The 27353-nt window shown below is 49.0% G+C and overlaps 1 protein-coding gene across 7 annotated transcripts in view; it reads left to right on the top strand.

The window, feature by feature from the left end:
• The window catches only part of LOC116947471 (FERM domain-containing protein 4A-like), a 267383-nt gene extending 240286 nt beyond the window's left edge, over window positions 1-27097 (top strand). For all 7 annotated transcript variants that reach the window (XM_076070623.1, XM_032963258.2, XM_032963259.2 and 4 more), the window contains exons 13-23: window positions 7621-7759; window positions 8587-8728; window positions 10341-10474; window positions 11804-11926; window positions 13273-13501; window positions 14041-14127; window positions 15647-16043; window positions 17299-17541; window positions 18217-19424; window positions 21714-22041; window positions 22721-27097. In XM_076070623.1, the coding sequence (XP_075926738.1) occupies window positions 7621-7759; window positions 8587-8728; window positions 10341-10474; window positions 11804-11926; window positions 13273-13501; window positions 14041-14127; window positions 15647-16043; window positions 17299-17541; window positions 18217-19424; window positions 21714-22041; window positions 22721-22847 (3157 nt within the window). In that variant the 3' untranslated portion in view covers window positions 22848-27097. The remainder of the gene's footprint in view (window positions 1-7620; window positions 7760-8586; window positions 8729-10340; window positions 10475-11803; window positions 11927-13272; window positions 13502-14040; window positions 14128-15646; window positions 16044-17298; window positions 17542-18216; window positions 19425-21713; window positions 22042-22720) is intronic.
• The last annotated feature ends 256 nt before the right edge of the window (window positions 27098-27353 follow it).

Raw genomic sequence — 27353 nt, 5'->3', positions numbered from 1 at the left:
AGCACAAGCAGTCGTTTATTTTCCTGTACAGACATGCAAAATATAAAACCTGCTAAGCAGTGTTGCTCAAGCAAGGCTTTTCCAGTCACTTGGGCGGTTGTTAAATAGATAAATTAAGTTAGTTTGAGGGCAGGTTCTTTTATGTAACCATGTGCAGTCGATCGGCACGTAGCAAGTGGGTGGGGTAAAGTGTGGGTACTCCCACCGCTTCTAAGACGTCAGGCCAGCGAGGAAGAGTAGGCCAACAATACCCTGTCGAGGGGGGCTCTCGATTAGTGGAGGCCTTTCAGGCAGCAGTGGCGTGAACAAGAAGTTGCATGACTGCACCTTTATTTTTGCCTTTTATCCTCTTGGGTAAACCAAACTGGACGTGGGAGCCTAGGTGATGTGCCTGTGCGCTCGCTCGTAAGAAGCACATTTGAGAGACTTGTGTAAGGTTACCTTTCGTTATTTGCTCACGTTTTTGTTGTGGCTACTACCAAAGCGTCGGAGCGAATGTAAACTTTGGCAGATACCTGCGATTTGGTTGGTGGCACTGGGCCCTTAAAATGGCATTGATACACCCAGAGAGGAATTGAGTAGATCATATCAAGCACAGTGAGACCCTTATTCCTTTGATGCAGAAATGAAATGTGCAGTACCTTTTAGACGTTTGTCACGCCCGTGTTATTGTTTGAGAGCACATGCTTTCAGCCACCTGTTTAGCCCCCTTTACTTAATGAGGGGCCAGCTGTCTTAATATTGGTTAAGTTTTTGAGAAATGTATTTGGGTGAGTGATGCCCCCTGCGGTGCTGAAAAAAGCAAATGATTCTTTATAGAGGTCCTCGACTTTCTGTCGGATCTCCCCTTGCGTTGAGCAACTCCGTATTTTTTTTGTTCAACAATGATTTGTGCGAGCACACGTTTTTACAAGTGGCCGGACCCATCAAACAGCTGACGTTGCATGACAAGGTCAAGTTATTTCAGTTGCGAATGTGTCTGTGTGTCTTTGTGTATCCCTGCGGGGAGCGGTGGCGTATTGGCCAGCACGCTGCGCTACGATCCCGGCAACCCGAGTTCGATTCCCGCTCACGGCCAACACCAGTGATGATTATCTGAACCTGTCCTAGGCCTCCCCTAGGTCGACTCGGCCTCAAATGAGTACCTGGTGCGGTGTGGTCAGGCATGGTGCTGGCCCACCCAGTGCCGGCCCTCATAGGTGCTTAATAACAGCACTTGCCCCAACAGTCTATTAAGGCTATACAGGGATCTTTGTCTTTGCGTATCCCTGTGCACATTCGGGGAGGTTTTTCCAACAGCTGCCAAAAATCTGGCCCTGTGTCGGTGTCAATTATTGTCACGTTCAAAATCCCGTGAAGGTGGCTTCATTCCATTCTGGAGGTACCGCAAAGTCCAGATACAACCCACCTTGGGGACTACAAGCAGTGACTTCCACCTCCTGGTAGCCCCACCCGCCTGTCTGGTTGGCATCTGCGATAAATCTTTTGGCAAATTAGCTCCGACGTCCTGGCACCATCTTCCAACTTTTAGGCATGCCCCTCTCTTTGCCCTGTTTCAGGTCGGTACTCAAAGCTTGCCTCCTTTCATAAGTAATATTGAAAGTGAGCACAGAGTTATGGCAAGAGCACGTATGGTTAGTGGTTGAAAAATTGAGAGAGATTTGACAGCGTATAAAAAAATATAGGTGCATTGTAGTGTGCGATGGGTTCTTTTTTTGGTGGAAAATGTTGTCAAACTTTATTCTTATTATTATACAGTGGAGCTTGTAATGATCAGTGCACATTTGCGAATTTGTACTCACTGCGTTATAGATGTACAGCCCTTTTGTCAGTCCCATTGCTGGATGAGGGGGTCTCCCTACGGCATATCGGTCATGGTGGTTACTCGAACATACTTGACCATGCTAGCCGGTGTGGGTCGGCGACGGGCAGGGAGCCAGTCATAGACGGAAGAGAATTAATAATACTCTTAATTATGATGAATGAGAAAGCAAAACAGAACCAATCAGAGCTTGGTAAACATTACATTAGAGCACAAATACTGCGGCACTCAATGGGACTGCTTGGGCCGCGTCGGAAATCCTGAACTGGACGACCTCCTCGTCTGGAACGGAGCCATTGCCGGCAGCTGCGCGTTTCCCTCGTTTCCCCGGCGGCGTGGCCACGTGTTCCCCAGCAGCACAGAGAGGCTGTGACATTTTCGACTTAATTACCGTCGCCGTTTTGCGTCGAGAAACGTTGCCTTTTCAGTCGACGCGTCGGCCGCGTTTTCACAAACGACCTCCGCAGGACGCGTTGCCAAAGACTTTCGTGCAAAGGGAGAAAGAATACATTGTGTGTGCGAGTATATATATAAAAAAAACGAGCAGCCAAGCTTGGAAGGGCTGTCATCTTTCATTTGCTGGACAACAGTGATTAGTGCACATGGCTGTCGGTGATAATGTTTTTTTTGTTGCATAGTTGACAACAGTATTCCAGAATTTGTGCGGTCAACCCCCCCCCCTACCCCACCCCACCGATACTGCCTTACGTACGAACAGTTCTTATAGACGACTTCACACTCACCTTTTCACGTACAAAATGTGTTTTTTTCTAGTGAGCATTACAAACAATAGAAAAGCATGCCCTCAAGATTATAATAATAATAGCAATGTCTTTATTCAAGAAAGCCACACCGTGTCACAACACTTGATCAAGAGGGCTTTGCAATGGACATTTGGCCAATTTTGTTCTGAGGATTTGGCTTGCAAGAAGACAAAACCGGAGCCCCGAAAGGGACGTGCACATATCAGGGTATACCACTCATAGCATCGCACAGATAGTTTCAAGAACACATTGCCGTAATGCCACCACCTGGCTACCTCGCAGCCCAAGACAACAGCACCTGGTATTACCAGGCATTCTCCCATCCCAAGTAATAGCCACCAGGCTGTAACATGCTTAGCTTCTGAAGCTTGACAAGACTGTGCACAATCAGGCTTGTTTTGTCATAGGCGAATGCAGCCTCATGATGATACATTCAAACTTTGATGTTTACCCTGATTGAAATCACAACAATCTTTGATGTGTTTATATTGGTGGGGTATTGCAGCACATGGCTATACATTGCGACATTACAATGCGCGAGCAATAACCAAAGCGCAATAGATTGCAAATGCAGCAGATCACACGGGCAGAGAGATGGAGAGTTCTAAAATAAACTGCTCCGTGGTTTTTTTTTCGGTTGTGCTTTTTCCTCACTTCCCGGTCGCGGTACATCAACGGAACTCCCGGGCAGATGGAGCCCTATGTCGTTGTTGTTTTTATGAGCCATGGGTCGCCGCAAGGCGAGATGCTGCCCTTGACCCCTAGATTTTCCGGGCGATCGTCTTGGCTGGAAACCGTGCCTTCGTGGCACAAAGCATTTTACTTTATTCAGCATCACCAAAGACATTTATTTTCTTTGAAACATTTTTTTTGCAAACTGACACCACGAAAGAAATGTCCAGTGGCATAGTGGCTTCTTAAATAATAGCAGCGGAGTTTGAATTAAAGAAGCCCTCTTTGTGGGCCATAACAGAGATTGGTTTACAACTGCAAATGTGTTTATGAAATACCGTGTTTCAAAATCTCACAGAATCTGTTGTTCTGCAAGAATCTACGACGATAAAATAGATGTGGTTAATATATAACTTATCTAAATGGCGCAGCAGTGCAGTGTTTAGCTCAGTGCACTTTGAACCCCGGCGACCAGAGTTCAGTTCTGCGCCATGCCAAAGTGAGTGGCGAACAACGATCCTGTGGCCTCCTCCTTCACCAACCCACACTGAACAACGTTGGTGTCGCAGTCACAACGATATTGTGGCCTCCTCCTTCACCAACCCACACTGAACAACGTTGGTGTCGCAGTCACAACGATATTGTGGCCTCCTTCACCAACCCACACTGAACAACGTTGGTGTCGCAGTCACAACGATACTGTGGCCTCCTCCTTCACCAACCCACACTGAACAACGTTGGTGTCGCAGTCACAACGATATTGTGGCCTCCTCCTTCACCAACCCACACTGAACAACGTTGGTGTCGCAGTCACAACGATACTGTGGCCTCCTCCTTCACCAACCCACACTGAACAACGTTGGTGTCGCAGTCACAACGATACTGTGGCCTCCTCCTTCACCAACCCACACTGAACAACGTTGGTGTCATAATAGGGTTTTTCCCCTTTTTTCTGGCAACAAAACTGAAACCTTTTTACAAGGATTCATGTCTGCATTAACCACAATACCTGCAGTCAAAATGCAAACAAAAAACATCTTATGATAATATATGCATTGTCCTTGAAACTGGTCCACACCAAGGGATGGCTTTCTTTTGAGCCTCGACCCAATTGGTGCTCGACTACATGACGCCAAAAGGCGTACAGCTCAAAGACAATGCACTATCAAAGTAATGAGGGGAAAAACCCTATTATTACATTTTGGTACTGGCAAAGGAGGTCTAATAACGTTGGTGTCGCAGTCATATTTTAAAACAACGTCCTTAACAACATAGTATCCAGCAGTGGATCGACACGGTTTTATGAATTCTAAATATCTGAATCACAAGGCTATGTTTTGTTTTTTCGTTTTATCTACCATATATTCAGCCCACAAGATGGGGGTGTGCGATGTGTGGTCACAATCAAAATCCGGTGGAAATCCTTACGATAATTTTTTGAACAGCACTCATCAGGGAAAACGGCACTTAAAAAAAAATCGAAATGACGACACTGACATCAGTTCAGTTTTAGCGTTCACATTGACTCCAGATAAATCTTCATCTATAGTACACTACTTATTGCAGTATATGCACACACCATGTATGTTTGATTCGATTGAAATATCACTCCTTTAATGTGTTTCCTCTATTAGGTTGTTTAGTAGGTTATTGTTTATGGTAATAATATTCCATCATCCTTTTGTGATCATAAATTATCTGTGTTGTTGGTTGCTGGAGAATTTCTCCAGGATAAATAAATATTCTGATTCTGTAAGGATGCATCCATTCATTCATTAATCTTTATTCTTACACTAAAGTTACAAGTATCGAATCCCATGCTTATGAATAAATGTTTGTCGGTTTGTAGGTGTTTTACCGAATGGGTTCACATCACCCCTGTGTAGCCACTTGGAGGTTGCCTAACATTCTCCCCCGTGTTTCAAATAAATATTCTCGGTTCAAATCCCAACCCTGAAGTGTGACGATTCATCAAATTCCCAGAGGGGAGAAGGAAGAGGGTGCCCTGGTGGAGAGATGTTAATTACCTCACCTGGTATACAGGAGGTCGTGGGTTCGATCCCAACCCTGATGCCTGCTGCTGTATATTTGGAGTCTGCGTGTTCTCTTTCCCCGTGCTGGCGTGGATTTTTTTTACAGGTCCTCCTGTTTTCCCGTCCACATTTGGAATCAATGTGCGTTTAGAGTATTTGACGTCCTTAAATTTCCACGTGATAAGCCACTTCATTGGGCTACACTTTGTGGCCAGGTCGCTTCTGAAAAAAAGCTATATAGCTCAGTGGGCCTTACCTGGTAAAATTATATATGTGTTGAGTTTAAATAGGGGGTGGGGATGAGGCTTAATAATTCCTGCCCGAAATGGTTACCTGTTCATACAAACGGCATTTCCTACAGAAGCAGTTTTCTGCTACTATTACAGCCACAGCATCCATCCTAAACATTCGAGTTACAACGAGAATGTTGTAAAAATGCCCACTCCGTTTGAGGGAAACGTGGTCAATTACCTACCTGCACAGGATGTATTTTGTTTTCATTCTGTTCTGTGCATTCATGATCCTTGCTGGCTTCTGGTGCTCTGCGACATGTTACAGTAAATGGCATCAATGGTTTGTTAGGCCGGGAGTGTGCGCGTGTTTTACTGTTAGTCCCGGGGATATGGAATTGCGGGTAACATTTTTTTAAGTTGTGCGTTCTACTGATTAATGGTATAAATTACAAATTATATTTTAGCCTTTTGTTATTTCACTTTTGGACAAAGGCCATATTTCATGAAGCTGTTTGGTGGGTTGGGGGGGGGTGAAGGTGTACCCTGGACCAGTTCAAATACCGCTTGCCACTGACATTAGCTATGCCAAGGAACAGACCTCATTTTGCCTGGTGCAGAGAGAGCACAGCCTGATAACCACTGTCCCACCGATGCACCAATCATGATTAAAATGTGAACCCTAACATGGCACATAGGCGATCGGAGCAGGCTGTGAGAGAAGGCATTAACCACATTTATTGGCGCATTCCTTTACCACGTGATGATGATGATGATTAAGTAAATAGAATTGGGGTTTTTGTTTTTTTAGCTGAGTGCGCCTGCTCCACGCCGCCGACATTGCCCGCGTTTGTTCGGAGCACGAAGTAGGCCTGAGAAAGCGCCCGCCCCCACCCAATTTCGACTGGAATTGGCGTTCAGCTAATCAAAAGAAATTACCCACGTGACTCCGGCAGTGGAAGTTGATTTCCTGAAATCACATAAATTTGTTAGCCCGACGCCGTACGCAGTTACTGCTACGGCAGAGTCCTGGCTGGTCCAGCAGAGCCCTGGGCAGACCGCCGAGCAGGGCAGGAATTTAAAATTGGCTTGATAACGAGCCGCATCTGAGAAGAGTGCTCTGCCTCTCTGTGCCCCCCCCCCCGCCCCACCGTGGCTCAGAAAACCCAACGGCAGCAATAGTCAGAAAACACTCGAGCGGAATTTTGTTCTGAGCGTCTGCGTGTGGCGCGTGATCATGGCGCAGTTCAGCGAGCGGCGCTTGAACGTTTGCGTGCGCGCGCGGGCAGAGCGTGCATTCAAACCATTCATTCGATCCTCTTGGTGCTCGGATTTGTTTTCAGGTTGTGCCATGTTGCTGTTGTTTGGTGGGATTGTCCAACGTTTTATTGCACGTGCTTACCGGAAGAAACTCCTAGCATGTGGAGCTCTACCTCGCGAGGTTTGCGTGAGGTCATGGGTTCGATCCCAACCCTGACGCCTGCTATGTATTTGGAGTTTGCGTGGTCTTTCCCCGTGGTCACGCGGGTTTTTCTCCAGGTCCTCCAGTTTCCCCTCCACATTGAGAATTAACGTGCATTCATAGTATTTGGCTGCTATAAATGTCTCCATGATAAGGCACTTAGTTGAGCTATCCTTTGTGGCCTGTTGGCTTCTGAAAAAGAGCTATATAGCTCAGTGGGCCTTACCTAGTAAAATAAAAAAATAGTTTAATTGAAATAGTTTATAATGCATGCTCAGATTGACAAAGATGTCTTTATCCACATGTGCGCGTGCATGCGTTCAGGGTAGTGGGGAGCGGTGGCGCAGTGGTTAGTGCGCCGCACTACGAACCCAGCGACCAAAGTTCAATTTCACGCTCACGGCCAACACCAGTGACGATTCTCTGAACTGGTCGACTCAACCTTAAAATGAGTACCTGGTGCAGTGTGTAAACAACGCCACTGGGGAGACAAAGGCGGCCGGAGTGGTGCTGGTCACCCACCCCCTTCGTGTGCCGTGATGGCCTTCACAGGCGTTGCTCGCTGACAGCACTTACCCCAACAGTCTGTTAATGCTATACGGGGGGGGGGGTTCTTTATCTTTGTCTTTTTGTTCAGGGTGACGGTGAGTCGTCGCACCTTCGGACACAGTGGGATTGCCATCCACACGTGGTATGCCAGCGTCGCACTAATCAAGACCATCTGGGCGATGGCAATCAGCCAACACCAGTTCTACCTGGACAGGAAGCAGAGCAAGGTAGAGCTTCCCCACTTCACAATGGGCCCCTCTGTGCGTCTGTGTGATTCGCAGTGTCCGCGGCATCCACCATCCAAACGCATAGCCTGAGCAGTCGTAATAATTATTATAGTATTCTTTGGGTCTTTCGGTAAAGTCACGTAGATAGAAAAAATGATAACAATTAAAAAATTAAGTGAATAAAAAAGAATAAAAATATCACGACGTTTCGATCGCAACACAAGCAATCCTGATGACGATTGCGATCGAAACGTGATATTTTTAGTATTTTTTATTCATTTTATTTTCATTTTTTATTATTTCATTGTTATTTTTTTCTATCTATGTGACTTAACCGAAAGACCCAAAGAATATGAGTTCCTGCAGTCACGAAAGCTTTAAGTCAATAATTATAATAATAGCCGAGTACATATTGCCATTCTTATTGTGCAAGGCTGTTGTCATTAAGGTTGTGTGCTTCACAGACAAGTATCATCCGCCAGTAATGAGCGATGCTGCTGTATGGCCTTATCCAATTAAGTCCAGTGATAAAACATTTTTTGGCAAATTTGATTAAAACCATCTCCCCGGCACACATTGTCTGCTCCTTATTTTAATCACGTCTTTACCATTGATTGTGCGGCAGACATTGTGCAATTTTCACTAATACAACCGCAGTATTGACTGGGGCGGTTGCTAGGCTTGAACCGCCAAACCCCCTGCAACACGCAGCAAATGCTCTGACCGCCGATTGCCACGCAGAAAACTCCCTCTGGCTTCATTCGTTCGTTCGCCCATTCATCCGTCCGTTGTACGTGGCTTCCGCACCGCGTGCGTTCTCTTTCCAGGCAAAGATTCCAGCGGCACGGAGCCTCAGCGAGATAGCGGTGGATCTCTCCGAGTCGGGCACGCTCAAGAGAAGCAAGCTCAACAGCATGGGCAGCAGGGGGCAGGTCATCAGCACCAGCAGGGGCAGTCTCCTGTCGTCCGGTAAGCCATCCACGGGCAGACCCACCTTGCCGGGGGGGGGGGGGGGGTTCCCTTAGTGAACAGCAGGCACGGAACGGTTCACACTCGGCCAACAATTTGATGAATTGGCACGATTGGTGGAATTTGACACTTTAAACACAGTAGTGATATTATGTAATGTACAGCGACAGTACAGTGGTTGGCATCGGGTGCTATGAACCAAGCGGGCGAGTTTCATTCCCTAACCGATGGATAGCCAAATATTAACGAGAGGACTTTTTGGGTGATCAGTATTCACGCAAGAGCCTTAAACTTCACGCAACCCCCTGCACTCGAATGGCCCATTCCGCGGTAAATATCCCACGCGTGTCAATAATGGGTGGTGTGCACACTTGGCGGTCGTGCCAGTGACTCAAATTTAATTCCGGTTTCCAGAGCCGGTTACTCAGTCCTGCCCTGCGGTTGCGCCGGGTTTGGGAAGAGCTTGGGGTGCGATATGCAACGACGGTGCGCAGCCGCCACGAGACCCGCCAGCTGATGTTGGTGCCCCTAGGTGGCTGCTCGGAGCCTAAGGGATATATAATCACAACCTCGTGTGACTCACCCACCCCTCGCCCAAGTGAATCGATGTGTTGTAATCATCGAAGGTCGAAAAATATTGATTCATTTTTCCTCTGGTTTTTACGAGATTGTTTTTTTTTTTACTACGACATTGTTCGTGCGGTGCTTTTTTCCGTTTTGTTCTGACTCATGCTGGACAGTTTTGTCGTGTTCAGGTTATCCCGAGTGCAACGTTACGCATCTGACCTGCGCACGTGTTGCGTGAGGGACATGTGACGAATTAAAGAATGCGTCATTGCACGCCTACCGAGAGGGGATTAAGATTGCACCGAGGCAGCCATCAGTTCCGTGTGCACTTACCAAGCGCCGGATGTGCTCCCACAAGGAATAGCAATTTCTAGAGCATCTAAAGGCAATTGCAAGTCAGGATTCCTTACAGAAATGGAGAACTACATTAGGGTAGACCGAGGGGGGTGTTGGATTGGGGGAAGGGGGAGTCATGGCAGGGATATATATACGCTGGGGGTGTGTGAGGCGAGACCAATGCTGCGGCTCAAACTGCTTCTTGTGCTCAGTTTGTTGTCCTTCTCCCGCACCTCCGATTAGCACCATTGGCTACAATGGTGAGATAGACGTTCTACATGCGTACAAAGCAACCGACGACCAGTCTCAGGGACAACCGGGGTAGCCCAGGGCAGCTCCAATGAGTCCTGGGGCATCCTCACGGAGTGGGTGGGGGGGGGGGCATAAAGACATACAACCGTTAATATTCCACATGCTAAGTGGTGGTAATGGTCGCATTGTTAAAGGTAACATCAAGCCACGATTTTGAGTGTTATCGTTGCCGCTACTGACAATGCCACTCTCGGTAATGTTACAGCACCATCATCATCATCGTTATTGCTTGTGGGGATATCTAAGCAGCTAATGAACAAACTCATTCCCGGGCTTCCAACTCGGCCAACCCCGGTCGCGCCTGACTCTCTCGGCCAACACTGCTGCCCCCCCTGCTCCCCCCCCCTGCTCCCCCCCCTGCTCCCCCCCCCTGCTCCCCCCCCGCTCCACCGCGCAGGTTCGGTCGACTCGGAGGTGAGCCAGTCGGCCAAGAAGGAGATGATGTCGGCGCTCAAGAGCCGGCAGGAGGTGCTGGAGGATTCATTGCGGCTGCGCCTGGACGATCTTCGCTCCATCTGCCTGCGCGAGGCCGTGAGTGCCACCCCCCCCCCCCCCCCCAACGGCTGCGTTCTCGCTCAAGCGTCGTTCTCTCGTCCCCCACTCGCGCCCGCCCGAGTCTCGAGTCCACGAAAAGAGAGCCCCGATAATGTCTTTCAGCGGTAGTCGTCCATTATGGAATGTTTGGACATTCTTTTGTTTTTAAAGCTTAGTTTGAGAGGAAGCTAAAGTACCCGGAGAAGAACTGTTTAGTTGAAGGAGATAATAAAGCCTTAAAAAAACGTCCCCGCAGATGGGTTCCCAATCCCATTTGCTGTCTCCTGGCTACCTTGCAGCGCCAGGAGGTTTGGGGGTTTCACGAATCTCTCTGTGACCCGACAACTCCTATCTCTCTCCAGAGCCACGGGATCTCAGGCGAGCGCTACCACGGCCCCCTTCTGCAACGCTTCACACTCTTAGGCGTTGCCCCTTCTAACACATTTCCCACTCTGACACACCACCCTCATCAAAACACATTCCACTCCCTCCAGCCTGCAGCCACGCTCACGATTCTTGCTTTGACACGCTTCCCCCTTCTTCAACAACACCCTGTGCTTTGGCATGCCCCTTCCTCCAATACAGCCCTTCGGCTAGGCTGTGCCGCATGCAATGTAAATTGTATCCATCGGCATCACCGTCATTATCGGTCGCGCCTCCGATTAACACGGGTTCGCTACGTACGGCGCGAAAGAAGTTCAACGTGCGTACATAACCTATCCACTGCAAGACGAATGCCACCCTGCCGACGGGACCAGCCCTCACGATTGCGTGATGCCACAGTCCATCTCGCTTTGGCATATGAACGAGTCTTATCGACCCATCTCGACGGTGGGCACGAGTTCTCACCTTTGGCTGCCATTTCTAGCGATCAGCCAGCCTCATCCGTAAGGCCGCTACGTGGAGCACTTGTGTCCTGCCCAAGCGCACGTTACGTTTCTGAAGTAAATCCCGCGTCTCTAATTTGGATTTGATGACCAAATGCACTTCCATCTCTGGGCACGATAAATGAGCAAACGGCCCCACCGGTATCAAACCACGGCAAGTTCTTCACTCGTTAATAAACGTGTTGCTTACGCACGTACGCACGTTGAACTTTTTTCGCACCATACGTAGCCAACCGTGCCAATCGGAGTAGCGTGGCTATCGTAGAGTGTGCGCGGCGGTGCAACTGCACCAGGGCCAACAGGCTGGACGGAGGGACCCAAGTTCTGGGCTATGAAGAGGGGTGAGGGCTGGGAACAGAACGAAGGTGGGGAGGATTTAGGAGACTTTCCCGCGCTGCCCGCACGGCGGCTGAGCGAGCGTCGCCGTCTCTGTGCCCAGGAGCTGACGGGGAGGCTGCCGAGCGACTTTCCGCTGGCGGCCGGCGAGAAGCCGCCCGCTGTTCGTCGCCGGGTGGGCACGTCGTTCAAGCTCGACGAGAAGAAGATGGTGCCCCGCGGGGAGGTGCGTTGCTGCTTCGCTCGCACCGTGACGCCTCGGACCGGGAGATGAGCCGATGAGTGGGGAGGGGAGGGGGGTTGTGGGCGAAGGGGGGAAGTTGTTGATCGCCACCTGAGCCAGTCGAGGAAATTCCACTTTGCTATGGCGAGTCTATCTCCCACCCAAGTTTGGCAATTGTTGAGCCTCATATCGTGCTCAGGATGGGCAATCACCTTGCATGCCGGGTTGTTGTAGGCTGCTTTGGGACTATGTTGCGGGCAGAAAAACAGCATTGCAGTGCAAATACATTGTTGTACTGTGCGTCAATGCTCCCCCTGCCCTGAGTTAACCTTGCACTGACCAGTGTGGTGAAGTCTGGTTCAAATAACCCCCCTCCGAGTAAGGATGCCCAGATCCAGCAGTTGACTGACCGAGGGATGTACGTGCACATGTGCGTGTACGAGGATTTTGGGTTTGTTTATAAGGCCAAGTGATGGAAAATTCATTCCGCAGCAGTGTAATTGCACCCTTGTTCGCACGCAAGACCGTCACGCAAATTGTACGAGCCGTGCGTGTAATGTTTCTCAACAACAACAAACAGCCGTAAAGGGGCTCATATTAAACTTAAAAGTACGCATTTATAATCGAGCCGCACCCATTGATAGTGATTAATTCAGGCAAACCTGGGTTGTACATTAGTGTGGTCATGGTTCAAAGAGCTCCCACGATTCGCGCAATATGGGTAGGCTCCCATCTGAGAATTTGACAAATTTTATCACTTACCCGCAAAATACTCAATTGCGATCGTACATGGCGACCATTGCCGTGGAATCCTTGGCTAGATCCTCCTGAAAACAATTCTTCAATCTTTCCTTGCTAAACAATATAAGACTAATGATAATAAACAGTAACAAGGCAATGGCTTGACTAAAAAAAGTGCGCACAAGGTTGTTTGCTTTTGGGTTCATGAAGAAACGGGACTTGGGAGTATGAAAAACAAGAATAGTGTTTTTCCCTTTCTGACAATAAAACAGGAGGTGTTAAGATTTTCAAACACCAAATAGAAACCTCTTGCAAGGAATCCAGTCCGCATTAACCACACACGCTACTTGTGGCAAAACATTGAAACACTGATAATGTATGCGTTGTCTTTGAAATTGATTGGCCTACACCAGAGACGGCCTTTTTATGGCCTTGTCTCACCGGTGTCAGAGAACGCCGAAAAACGAACCGTACAATCACAATGCAACTACCAGAGCCCTTATAGCTCGAGGTTGAGCAGTTACATCTACGGGACCTTTTAGTCAACATCAAAGTGTGAAGGGAGCTACAAGGGGGACCCCGTGACACTGAACGCGTGACTCTCCCAGGAGGAGGAGCTGGACAGCCTGGAGAGGGACTTCGCCATCCAGACGCAGATCACCGAGGCCGCCAAGAAGCTCGTGTCGGACCCACACATCGGCAAGACGATGCGGCGGCAGCGCAAGACGTCGCTGCAGAATGCCACGCGCAAGCTGCAGCAGATCGAGGGCGCCATCAACGAGTACCGGCTGCGAGCGGGCAAGGAGCCCACGCAACGCGCGTCGCTCTTCATCGAAGGTGCGGCCCCAGCGGTCGCCTGGGCTGGTCGAGCATGCCGGGGCGAGGGGCTGCACGCATGCGCGCGTCACTTTCCATGCATCACTCCATAAACAAAAAAAAGAGAGTCGGTGATTTCTATCGATGGCCCTGAGCCATTGCAGGAAATTCCACTCGACTTTGGCGGTGCCGAGTCTATCCATAGGGCAACCGCTGTTGACTTTCCCCGCAAAGGGCGAACGAATGTTACAGAGCCCAACGGGATGACGAGTCAATCCTCAACCAGGATTTGAACACCCCCTCCCTACCAACCTTCCGGTTGCGAGCCGCTCGCGTGACCGCTGAGCCACCTACACTCAGTCTAGTGGAGTTGTCCCATGCAGGCTGTGGTCTCCATTGGCACGTGGCATTTTCACCACGAGGCCACGTGTTCGGATGAGCCGAACACAATTTTCACTTGAACGTGTGGAAAAATGGTATCGTACGTTCTGTAAGCATTGCATACGATGAGTCACTGATGCACCTGTTTGTTTATTTTTTTTATTGTCATATGCATGAAGATAAGAAAGATCAGTCATTCTTCTCCGAAGGAAAAGAGCAGTCCGAAGACAGCTCGCTTTCCGATGCCGCCATCCTTGAAGATTCCGGTCAGTGTTAACGTTGACGCATTGCGATGAGGGACATCGTAAACAAACAAAAACAACTCTCAAGATTATGAACAAATCAATTCATGTCTTGCATACATGGCCACCACGGTGGGGAGATGTTCACTACCACGCCTGGTGTACAGGAGGTCGTGGGTTCGATCCCGACCCTGACGCCTGTATATTTGGAGTTTGTAAGTTCTCCCCATAGTCGTGTGGATTTTTCTCAGGGTCCTCCAGTTTTTCCCTCCACGTTTAGAATTCCGCATTCAGATTATTTAGCTGCTGTAAACTTCCGCACGATAAGCCACTTTGTTGAGCTATCATTTGTCGCCAGGTCGCTAATGACCATAGTTTTATATATATTTATCATAGTTTTAATCTTGATTTGAAGCTTTCGTGACTGCAGGAATCCATACTCTTTGGTTCTTTCGGTAAAATCACGTGGTAGGTAGAAAAATGAAATAAAACAAATAATATATATCACGACGTTTTGATCGCAACACAAGCGGTCGTCCTCAGGTGGAAAAAATATAATCAGCAGTAGAACTGCTGAACCAGCGAGATATATGAATATAAGTATTACACAGGACAAGTGACATTCCACTTATCTGCCCGACGACCATCACTCGATCACCTACACCACCCAACCAATTTGTGGATCTTCTTATTATTCGTGTAACTGTTCGTTCTATTGCCAGTACGAACCCGTGAATAAGAGGAGTAACCTAGAATTTAAATTGGAAACCCTTCGTATTATTTCCACTATTCCATGCATATTCTTGCGTGAAAATTAACATGCACGGATAGGAATGGACGGTAAGATCCAGCAATAGACATGAGGTTCCACCAGCGCAGATATCAGGAGTTTCACTCTATATTTGCATATTAATACTTGGAAATTAAATAACCTTGAATTGAACTGTGACCTCATTAATTGTATTACTAGTATAAATAAGCCTTCCCAAGCCACTCCACTTATCACTATCCTGTACGATGTATGTTGAACTTCTTTCGCACCGTACACATACCTGTCTACCGCTTATCAGTGCCTACCTTATTACGGACCAATTCAGACCTTATTGGTCACCCCGTGCCTTTGTAAATCTCAACGTTCATCCTACAAAGTCCCATCACAAGGGAGAAACACAAACAAATAGACATTTATTCTTACCCGTCTTGAAACGACTGTACGCCGTATGGACCTGAAAACGTAATTTGCCTGTACAAGAATACGGGTGGGTGAACCGTATGGGTTGACAGGTATGCATACATAGCCACCGTGCTAATCGGTGGTGCATAGCCAACCATGCCTATCCTACGTTGCGATGATTTACCGAGCACCTGCACGCAAATTATTTCACCATCGCTGCGTCTCTTCAGTGGGCATCCCCTTGAATGTGTTTAACTCCAAGAACAATAATGGAATGGCAGCCAACGAGGGAATGGCGTTTCATGCTCGGTTACATATTCATCCATCTAATTATCTATATATACCTGTTTGTTTATTAAATTTATACAGACTGTGTCCCGGACACCAGCCTGCCCTCTCCGCCCCCATCGCCGCAAGCGTACGAAGCTCCGACCCCGACGCCTTTCGCCCACCCTCTTCCTCACCCGCACCCTCACCCTCTTCCTCACCAGCACCCTCACCAGCACCCGCACCAGCACCCGCAACCGCACCAGCTCCCGCACCAGCACTCTCACCAGCACGTGCACCCTCACGCCGGCGTGGCGTACGCCCGCCCGCCGCCCCCGCACTCGCTGGACGGGCTGGCGCTGCGGCGCATCCAGTCGTTCCGCACGGACGCTCCGGACTACGACAAGTCGCCCATCAAGCCTCGCGCCTGGAAGGAGTCATCCCTGGATGAGCCCTACCAGAAGCCCAAGAAGCAGAGCAAGGACGGCAACCAGACGAGGTGAGGCTCGCGGCGACGGGGGAAAGTCCGAGGGCCCCTGGGCTCTTGAGACTCGCCGAGCCGCTGAGACCCCTGGTAGAGCTCGCTCCTCTGAGACTCTCCGTAGAGCTCGCTGCTCTGAGACTCCGTAGAGCTCGCTCCTCTGAGACTCTCCGTAGAGCTCGCTCCTCTGAGACTCTCCGTAGAGCTCGCTCCTCTGAGACTCCGTAGAGCTCGCTCCTCTGAGACCCCTGGTAGAGCTCGCTCCTCTGAGACTCTCCGTAGAGCTCGCTCCTCTGAGACTCTCCGTAGAGCTCGCTCCTCTGAGGCTCTCCGTAGAGCTCGCTCCTCTGAGACTCTCCGTAGAGCTCGCTCCTCTGAGACCCCTGGTAGAGCTCGCTCCTCTGAGACTCTCCGTAGAGCTCGCTCCTCTGAGGCTCTCCGTAGAGCTCGCTCCTCTGAGACTCTCCGTAGAGCTCGCTCCTCTGAGACCCCTGGTAGAGCTCGCTCCTCAGAGACTCTCCGTAGAGCTCGCTCCTCTGAGACTCTCCGTAGAGCTCGCTCCTCTGAGACCCCTGGTAGAGCTCGCTCCTCTGAGACTCTCCGTAGAGCTCGCTCCTGTGAAACTCTCCATAGAGCTCGCTCCTCTGAGACTCCTGGTAGAGCTCGCTCCTCTGAGACTCTCCGTAGAGCTCGCTCCTCTGGGTGTACCGTGGGAAATTAGAGTAACGTACGGTGAACGAATCTGGGGCTCTCTGCTCCGGTCCTTCCATGCTTGTTTAACCGTGAAGATAATGACGTGCCTGATAATAACGGTAGAATAACTAACACATTCCCCTATGAAACAACAAGACAGAGAGGCTTTCATCCAGCAATAAATCGATAAAGGGCTGTGCAATAACGTGTTCGTGGAGTTGCAGAGCGGTCCGCGCGTACTGCACTATGAACCTAGCAATCTCGGTTTTATTCGCAGCCATGGCTAACGTCAGTGGCCAAGTGATATTTTCGCCGGCCCTGGCTACCGATAAAATAAGCTTATTAATTATCACGCCAGGGTCTGTAGGATGACTAGCACTTCGTCAGAATCAACAGCAGTTGCCCTGCGGAGACCCTGCCATCGGAATGTGAAATTTCCACCAGCGGCCCGGGGAACCACCACACCCGGTTTGCTTTCGGACAGCGGGCCGGCGTTGGCGTCGGCAGCGACGGTGTGTGGTAAGCTCGCTGACTCCGGGGGCGCGCCGTTGCCGCTGTGCCCCCCGCCCCGTTGCTTCAGTGCCACGGCCAGCAGCTGCAGCTCGCCGGTGTGCGGCGGCAGCGCCCCGCCGGGGTCCCTGCAGGCGAGCCCCGTGCACGGCCCCGGCGCCGGCGCCGGCGTCGGCGGCGCCGGGCCGCCCGACTCCCTGCAGGGCAGCCCCGTCCACGCGCCCGCCTACTTCTGCAGCGTCCCCTCCACGCCCGACTTGCGCAGCCGCGGCATCCTCCGGCACAAGCAGCAGCAGCAGCAGCAGCAGTCCAGGTGCGCGCAATGGGGCGACGCTTTTTGTGGCGTATGGTTGAGTTTACGTTGGGGAAGTGTTTTTTCGTTTCCCCCCCCCCCGCCCCCCGTTTGATTATTCGGTGGGGCGGTTAGTGCGGCAGTTTAGCGTCGCCGCGTGCTCCGGACGCGGCGACGTGAGTTCAGTTCCCGCTCGGGGCCAGCTGTCGCTGACGGATGTCTCAAACTGTCTCGGGCCTCACCGATGTCAACTCGGCTTCAGACGAGGACCCGGATCGCTGTGTAAACATCGGCACGGAGGAGACAAATGTGGCCGTGTGTGGTGCTGTCCACACCATCCCCTCTCGTGTGCCTAGCCGACCTTGATAGGTTCCTGCTAACAGCATTTTCCCTAACAGTTTGTTAAAGGCTATACAAGGTGTCTTTGTATATGTTGTGAGGCGGTTTCTGTTTTATTCCTAACTATTTACTATTAAGGCCCACTGAGCTATATAGTTATTTTTCAGAAGCAACCTGGCCACAAAGAATAGCTCAACGAAGTGGCGTATCATGGTGTGGACATGTATAGCAGCCAAATGCTATCAACGCATGTTTATAAATGCGGAAGGAAAAACCAGAGGACCCGGAGAAAAGGTCATTAACATCTCGCCACCCCCCCCGGTCTCTCTCCGTTGCCTCCGTGTCTCCAACCTCCAGCTCGGTGGACGTGAGCCCGGCGCACAGCTGCCCCCCGCCGGAGGCGTTCCGCAATCGCAGCGGCAGCCTCGAGTGCGGCCCCTCGCTGCTGCCCTCCGCCGAGGACCCATACGGCACCGCCACGTCGCACAGCAGCGCCAGCTCCGACGTGCCGGACGACCGGCTGTCGTGCGCCAGCCAGTGCAGCTCGGAGCGCGAGCCCTGCTGCGGGAGCGGCTACGGCTGCGGCTACGGCTACGGCACGCTGGGCGAGGAGTCTCTGCACCAGGCGCGCCAACGCCACCGCTCCGCCGGCAGCCTCGGCTCGGCGAGCTCGGGCAGCCTGCCCAACTTGGCGCCCAACGCGGGCCCGTCGGGCACCGCCCGGTCCGGTGTGTCGTACCACAACCACCACAACAACATCCACAACCACCACCACTCGCATCAGCACCAGTCGCAGCAGCAGCAGCACCAGCAGCACCAGCAGCATCACCGCTCGGTTCCGAACTCGGCCTCGCAGTACCGCATCAAGGAGTACCCGCTGTACACGGACGGGGCGGCGTGGCCCACGACGGTGGTACGCAGCTTGGAGAGCGACCGCGAGGGACACTACAGCGTCAAGGCGCAGCTGCGCGTCTCCAACTCGTACACGGCGGGCGGGCTGTACCGCGACAGCGCCCACTACCGTGGCGGCGGCGGCGGCGGCGGCGGCAGTAACGGCGGGGGTGGCGTGGGCGAAGGCGCCGGATATTACGGAGGCAGAGACGCGGGCGGGACGCACGGCGGGGTGCCGCACTCGCGCTCGCAGCTGGTGCGGACGCCCGTCAGTTCGCCCGGGCAGCACGCGAACAGCCAGTGGGGCTCTCAGGCCTTGATAGAGGAGGAACCGCATCATTTAAATCATCTACAGCAGCAGACGACGACAGCGAGGGGTTCCGGGACGCTACCGGCGCAGGGTTCGTCTCCTTCATCGTCCCCACTCCACCACCACTACCACACGCAGCAGCAGCAGCAGCCACAGCAGCAGCCACAGACGGCCGATTCGATAGACCACCTCCGTTCGTGGTACGAGCGCAACGCTCACCGCGACCCGCGGAGGCTGTCGCACGCCAGCTCCGGCTCGGACAGGAGCTCGCAGTCTGACCGCAGCTCACGGCCCTACACGCCGTCGCCCGCCAACGTGCGCCTGGTGAAGGGGCAGCCCCAGCCGGGACAGTGCCACGCCTCGGGTAAGCTGAAGCTTGAGAAGGGGGTCGTCCGTGACGTAGTGTCTCTTCGTTCGGCCTCTCTCGGGTCTTTCCGATCGCATCGGAAAATTTGCTCCTGCAGCCTCGCTGCTTTGGTGCTGCCTCCAGGTTCTGTTTTGTTATTTGCTTCTTCCCTTATTTTTGCTCTGCACCTTTATTACTCAAATATTTAATGTTATTTGCCCAGCTGATACGCAGTTCTACCTCATCTAAACTAAAACTATTTTTATTTCACCAGGTTAAGGCCAACTGAGCTGTATAGCTCTTTTTTAGAAGCAACCTGGCCACAAATGATGGCTCAACGAAGTGGCTTATCACACGGAAGTTTATCACAGCCAAATACTCGAAACGCACGTTTCTAAATGTGTACGTAAAAACCGGAGGTCCCAGAGAAAAATCCATGCTACCGCAGGGAGAGAAAGACATGCATACTCCAAATGTATAGACGTCAGGGTCAGGATCGAACCCACGACCTTCTCCATACCAGGCGAGGAAGTTAACGTCTCTTCAGCATTGTGCCCATTCTCTTGGACCTTCTACTCATGCATCACTGTGCACGGTAGTAGCCTGCATCACTCGTACTTTACGGCCAGAACTTTCTCGCTTGTAACGTGATGTTTGTACCGTATCTTTAAAATCCTTCTGAAAGCTTTCATCTGCAATGCTATGGGTCCTCCTTTTGTCATTGTGAATTAATTTCAATTCATTACGAAGGGTTTAATGATTCGATTCAAGAATCCAATTTTGTTTTACATTGCGATGAATGTATCAGTCTCTAGAGTCTTCAGGGGTAATGTGAACTCAATATTACATCTACATGTTTGAATACAAAATAAATGTTTCACATACGCGATATGACGCAGGTATCGCAAGCTTCAAAATAGATATTAATCAATGTCGTTATATGCATCCATTACCATGCCCATTGTCTTGATTTCACTCATTGTTAACAGGGCCATCTTTAATATCGTCATCTACTCCAGGCTGATGATCAGTCGTTTGTCCAGAAATTACCGTTCTGATTTATAAAGAGCCTCAATACAATCACATTTCACGATGCTGTTTAATATTGGGAGGGAAATTGGGTTCGTGGTGGAGAGAGGTCTGTGCAGATGGAGAATAAACAATAGCCTTGAAAGAAAGCATTTATTCCTTTGGTCAATTTACAGTGCCACATAAAACCCAGAGAGAAATATGCACCTGGAGAAATATTATAGGAAGAGTGGGAGAGGACAGATACTACCATGTGATTTATATCGGGTCCAATACATGGAGCCAAGGAGGAGCTAAACGAGCGAGGTGGCTGAGCAGCTCAAGGGTCAGAGCATTTAATTGGCACAATTGAGATCCTGGATTCGGGTCTGGGCAGCTTCCCACGATTAAACTAGATTCTCACGTGTAGTGAGTTGATGGTCTCAACCGAGTCACCATTAAAAAAAAGCCACCAATTTGAGTTCGTGTTTTTGTTTTATTCATAAGGATAGATGCTTTCCGCCTTGAGAAAAGTACATTTATGTACATCGACTGTTATACGACGAACGTTACCGTGGGAACGTGTGCCCCCTAGTGTGTGGCTAGAGAAGGCCACTCGAAGGGATCTAGAGGCATTTCTGTGGCAACTACTTCTGCAAGTCTCCGCTCTCTTAGACCGAGTCATGCAGGGCACCCTGTGACAGACCACCAGGCTGCACAACTGAAACAAAGTCAGGAGACAAGACTCAATTAAAAGAGCCGACGGGTGGGTCAGTTGGCATCTCTGGTTGTTACCTCGTACAAATCAGGTCGAGTACAACCTCTGGAGACATCCATGACCAGCGCCTTCCACCTTCTATCACTCACTGCCTCTAGGAGTCAAACCTTTCATCATCCAGCCACCTTATCTAAACTAAACTTGTAAAATATGTGGGTTTTTTTTTTACCAGGTAAGGCCCACTTGAGCTATATAGCTCTTTTTCAGAAGCGACCTGGTCACAAATGATAACTCATCGAAGTGGCTTATCACGTGGAAATCTATCGCAGCTAAATAACGTAAATGTAGGTTGAGTCTAAATGTGGAAGGAAAAACCGGATGTCTCGGAGAAAAATCCACGCGACCATGGGGAGAACAGGCGTCAGGGTTGGGATCGAACCCACTACCTCCTGTATACTCGGCGAGGTAGTTAACATCTCGCCACCGTGGGCTTCATCCGCTGTGTGCCCCCTTCTTCGAATGCCCTTGATCTAATGCCTGTGCGACGTGGTGCCTTGCTCTTTCTATTTTCTCGGCCGCAGTGTCCCCTACGAGCAGCACGAGCAGCAAAAGGCATTTCGCGCTTCCCACGCCGCAGTCGTGCGATCCCATCGCGCACGCCGTTCTCTCGGGCCAGCCGCACGGCCCGACGCCGCCGCCGCCGCAGCAGCAGCCACAAGCGGCGCCGTACGGCCAATCGCACGGCGGCCCGATGCCGGCGGCTCAGCACACGGTGGTGCAGTGGCCGGCGGCAGCGAGCGAAGGCAGCGGGCAGCGGGAGCAGCAGCTGCTGCTGCACTGCGACACGGCCCACGCGCATCGCTACCACACGCCGCCGCCGCCGCCACTACAGCAGCAGCACACGAGCAGGCGAGTTGTGCGTGCCGCAGTGTTTTTCAAAATGAGTAGTCTGTTCTCCCGTGTAGCGTGTGCTGTTTTCATGACGCGAATTGGATATACAACGCGGTGAATGTTTTAGGGGAACGCATTTTTCATAATGCGGATATGGATTGGAAATGTAACGCGATGGAGTGAAAATAACTAAGTCACGTGAGTCGGAATAACCGGTTGTTACGGCTGCCTCGGTGGAGCATCGCATAAGGCGGGATGCTACTGGATGCTTCTAGATGCTACCCACCACGTGCCTCGGTCTTTGTTCAGCCAGCGTACGCATCTCACGTGTTATCATGGACTGTGATTTTTACCCTATTATGTATTATTTATAATAACGCGATTTTTCCATAACACGGTATTCTTCAGGAACGCAACCACCACATTATAGGAGAACAGACTATGTATAGATTAAGCGTAGCTATAGAATGAAGTTGCTCATTTACTGTCCATTGGGTAGATTCATACCACTACAGTATAAACACCCCCCGAATTAACATACACACTACTACACGTGTTCTGGGAAGGCCTTCACCCAGCAGAGAATTGACAAAGCTCTTTCAATTGCTTTTCGGGTTGCTTTTTTTTGTGATTCCTTTTTGTTCCCCAACCTTTTGTGTTGAATGCTTCCTAATGCACCGTGACGCTGCCTCCACAGGGCCTACCAAGAGGGCATTTTCTATCAAGCGGGTCCATCCGGTCAACCGAGTTCTCTGCTGCCACAGCCTGAAAGTCACCAGCAGTGGAGGAAGGAAGACGAAACCAGGACTGAGACGCTGGTCTGAAACCAACTGCTACGTCCTCCCGACGGCTGTGTGTCTCCTTCTCGTTCAAGCGTGAAAACCGAGCTTGTTTCCTCCGACAAACTCAACAATAAGGGGGTGGGGGGGGTGCGGGGGGGGGGGCGGGTGCGGGTGAGACTCGGGGGAAGAATAATCACTTTAAATGATGCGACCCCCCCCCCCCCCGTACATCCATTTTCACTGGCAGAAAGTGACCTTTGACCTACGTCACGGGGAACATCTTGAAGGGCTGTGGTATTTGTACGACAAGATGCGGGGGGAGGGGGTCTCCAGATTATAATACCTGATTGGCACTTTTTAAATTGGTGTCCTTGTTTTGTGTTGGGGGTTTCTTTTTTTAGACACATGAAACGGACAAATCGTGATTTATTTAGCTTCCGTATCTTGGCAATACACGTGACTACAATAGTGTAATGTCTAAGGGTTAGATAATTTAATTGTCACTAACCCATTTGTTAATATTGTTGAATACTTGAGAACTTGCAGCATTTCCACACCGACATAAAAAAATCAATGAGAAATATCGTTCAGCACATGCGGCTGCTTTTACAAAACCATCCTTTTTTTTGTTGGTGACCAGAAAATGTGTTTTTGTAAACGCCTTTTATATCGCCTGTCATATCATCATCGTCATCATCCTGAAGAAATGAATCGTGCTTTGTGGTGTAACCACTTGGTAGGGTGTGAACATTTCCAGCCTGCCCTCCCCCCCCCCAGAAAAAGCCTCCCATTAAACTTGAAGGCTGCTTCGAAGCAAACGCTCGCGGTCCGCGAAACAAATTCTGCGTTTTCTCAATTTTGCAAAAAAGCATTCCACTACGGACCAAAGCTGTGACGGCGACCCCCCCCACCCACCCCAGCACCGCCCATTGCTAGCGGTCACGAGCAGATGTGGACAAACGTGTTCAACCATTTCAGTGGCCTCTATGTGACTTGAGTGGCCTCTTCTCCAGCCTTGACTTCAACAATGCAGCAACCGCTGCTGCACCAACAGTCCTGCCGAAGACCGAGAGGTGGCCCGTCGTGACGCTGGTCGCGCACCCCTTGATATATCGAGAAAGTAAAACGAGTGCTGACAAGCGTGGCACATGCCTCCGGAAATCCTTGAAGACGATAGTTAAATTCAGGGCTTCATCTCTCACTGAATGCGTGCCGGGTCACTGATAGACTGGTGTAGGCACTTGACTATTTGCCACAGCTAAAAGCAAGATGTATAGTGGATGTGGTGTTGTGCCAGGCGGGGACATATTCTATGGATCATTGGCCGGGACAGACTTGGCTGAAATTAAGCCCTGATTATATGAATAAAACGTAAATTGTAAAAGTCTTCCCTAAGTGTAGTGGTTCTTGTGACAATATATAGGGGGATTTCCTTTTACTGAGGGATATTGATAGTGCTGTATTGTAATGTTAGCTTGCCTATTGTCAGCATTGCATTAACAGGTCCTAGTATCTATTGTTTTCTGTTAACACTGAAGGTTGGGTGAAGATGTGCATTGCAAAGTTGAACCGCGTTTTTCCTTTCTTCACTGAAGCAGTTTGAGTAATAAAAGCTTGAATGCGCCTGAAAAAGCGTGTGTACTGCCGTGCCGTATGGTAAAAAAAACCACCACAATGCTTCTGAAAGGGGCATACTTATTTTGTTAACTTAAATTATAAACTCAGGTGATTATGTTAAAATTTAAAGTGTGACCAACCATCTCCACCAATGCCTTGCTCTTCTCAGTGTGCTCAGCAACTGTAACAAAGATCACCAAAATAATATATACAACACAGTACCGGAGCGAACAGATTGCTAGGACTACACCTGACATGATCACTTGTACATACCTTGTCCAAACAACGGTGCTATCCGAACGAGTGAACATTTACATTAGCCAAGGGAATACATTGGCTTCGAAATTTTGGATGAGGGAATTACCCCCCCCCCCATCCCCCCGCCATCCTGCAGCTTAAATTGTTGTTAGCCACATACTTTCACATCAACATCTCCCATCTCGACAGCTACAGCCGTGGGGCGTAGACCTCCACAAGAGACTGGAAGATCGAATCAGATGTGAGCAGATTCATAATTATCAATACACGTGGGACTCGTACCGATGAGGAGTTTTCTTGGTTCATTTTTTTTTTAAGCCTGCAGTAGAAATCATTCAAGCAAGACAGAATTGTTAGGATGGCAAACAAATGTTTAAAAAATATATTTTCCTGCTGATATACTTGTGCAAACACAACAATGCGCTGTGGATTTTGTCATTCGCTGTGGTTTTTCAGTTTGAAAATCCATAAAAGATGTCCTATCCACCGGGTTTCCAATTAGAAGGTGGGCAAATCAACTCATCTCATTAATAATTGTTGCTCTTTAACAGCTACCACTGCCGTTCTGTGGTGTGATTTTAGTCATTTCCTGTTTTTTTTCTGTTCTAACAATGTCTCCGTTAAATTAAATGTCAATGAGATATATGCTGGCAATTGCACGTGCGTAAACGTGTCTGATGAGGGCCAAAGTAATGTTTGTACAGTGGGTTGATTACTGGAGACAATAAAAAAACACATTTTATATGAAGAGTGAAAACAATAATAATCTTTTAACCATCACCCAGAACTAATTGTACTCAACTGCTCCACCTTGTATGACGGACTCGGGGCTGTTTGATAGCTGATTTGCAAATGGATTTTAATTTAGCTTAACACTGAAGGCATCTTGTTTATTAGTTATGATATTGAGGACATACTCTCGGCGGCATTGTCAAGGCCATTTGAGACCCTGAATAACCTTTCAAAATGTATTGCACGATGACCCTTTATTCTCAGACAAAATACAAATGCAATGCTGACTTTATTTCTTGTAGGCCAAAATGAATTGTCTTATAAAGAATAAAAAAAGGCATCGACATTAAACTTTACGGTTTACAAGTTCAGACTAGGTCTTCACAGTGGTGCTGTATAGGTCACCTATATGTTTTTTGGGTTGTACCATGTTCGGCATGGTGCCCGACGTTTCACTGCACGTGCTGGGGGCTTATGCAGGAACTGAAACTTCCAGCATGTGGAGCAAAACTTTGCTCCACGTCATTGCCAAACAACATGCTGTACACAATTTGAAAAGATGTTTGAGTTTATAAATTCATAGTCATTCAGTGGGAAAATGTAATCTGTACCCAGCTCCACCAGCGTTAGCATCACAACTCAAATAATATTCAATATATTAACCCAGTTTCATCAGTTGCGAAAAACTTCCATCTGTAAAGTGCAGCGATTGGGAGCACTCAATAATTTACTTCCACGTTTTAGGTCCGACACTTACAAAATGCAGCTCACCAAATGTATCAACAAAAGTATCTGGTTTAATCAGATGGATTAATGTCACAATTAATTTTTGTGTGGCCTATTTGTAGGGAGGGGGACAGACATTTACAATTTAAGCACAACCTGGGTTGAAATAAAAAAAATGTACACGCATTAAAAACTCGATCAATTGCAGTATATTTTTCTTGCCAAGTTACATATGAAACACATGGCGCTGGCCGCCGAGGTGGCAACATTTTTTTAATAACATCCCTGGCACAAGTCGATGATGTCTTGCTGCAGCCTGGCTTCGTGTGGAAATGAGTGAATCAGTGTTATATTTTTTTGTTTTGTACATGCAAACCGTTACTACTGAATTAACTGTTTTTTAATGTTATCTTTTTCACGCGTCCGTTGTTTCCTTTTGTATTTTTTTTTATTAACGATTAAAAAAAATTAAACGAGCTGTTTGGATTTGTTTATATTAAAGCAATGCCATCTTTATACGTAGATATTTTACACTTTTTTAAATTAGTACTGTATTTTTATACAGCACACGTTTTTTTTTCAAGTTGAGAAATGGCAATTTAAAACGGTAACAGTAGGTTTTTTTTTTAAACATAGGTGTTGCATAAAACTAGCACTGATATGTGTAAAATAAAATTAAAGTAGTTTCTTTTCTACGTAAAACAACTAATAACTGTGAGACAGTTGGATATTTTGCCTTCGATTTTGACGCTGGCCTTTTTAACTGTAACAGGTAGGTTGTGATTGATGTAAATTATCGTTTTATAGTGAAATTGTTGGGTTTATTTTCTCTGTGGCTCAATACTGAAGCCTCAAGCTATGTGCAGTGCAGTAATGTCTGTGGTTAATGTGTATTTTTTGTGCATGCAGTGACATTAGTTTAAAAAAGCAAATATAAAAAAATAAACATAATAAATGTACTGCTTGTCCTCTTCGTGCTGAATTCCTGAAAGCTATAATCTCATTCCGCACGCTACACACCTGCCCGCTGACATCCTACATGAGTTTATGTTGAACTTCTTTCGCACCGTACGTAACCAACAGTGCTAATCGGAGTTGCGGGGGAATGACGACAAACTAAACACAAAAATAATTTCTAAAACAATTCGTTTGCAATCTAGATGATTTAAAAGCGCAGAGCTCCAGTGGATTTCTAACATAGGAAGAGCGTTCCAT

The sequence above is a fragment of the Petromyzon marinus genome, chromosome 30, assembly GCF_048934315.1.
Source record: "Petromyzon marinus isolate PM22_M1 ecotype Great Lakes invasive population chromosome 30, UKy_Petmar_22M1.pri1.0, whole genome shotgun sequence".
Taxonomy (NCBI): Eukaryota; Metazoa; Chordata; class Hyperoartia; order Petromyzontiformes; family Petromyzontidae; genus Petromyzon; species Petromyzon marinus.
Note: the sequence above shows the minus strand (reverse complement) of the source record. Positions and strands in the feature narration are given on the sequence as shown.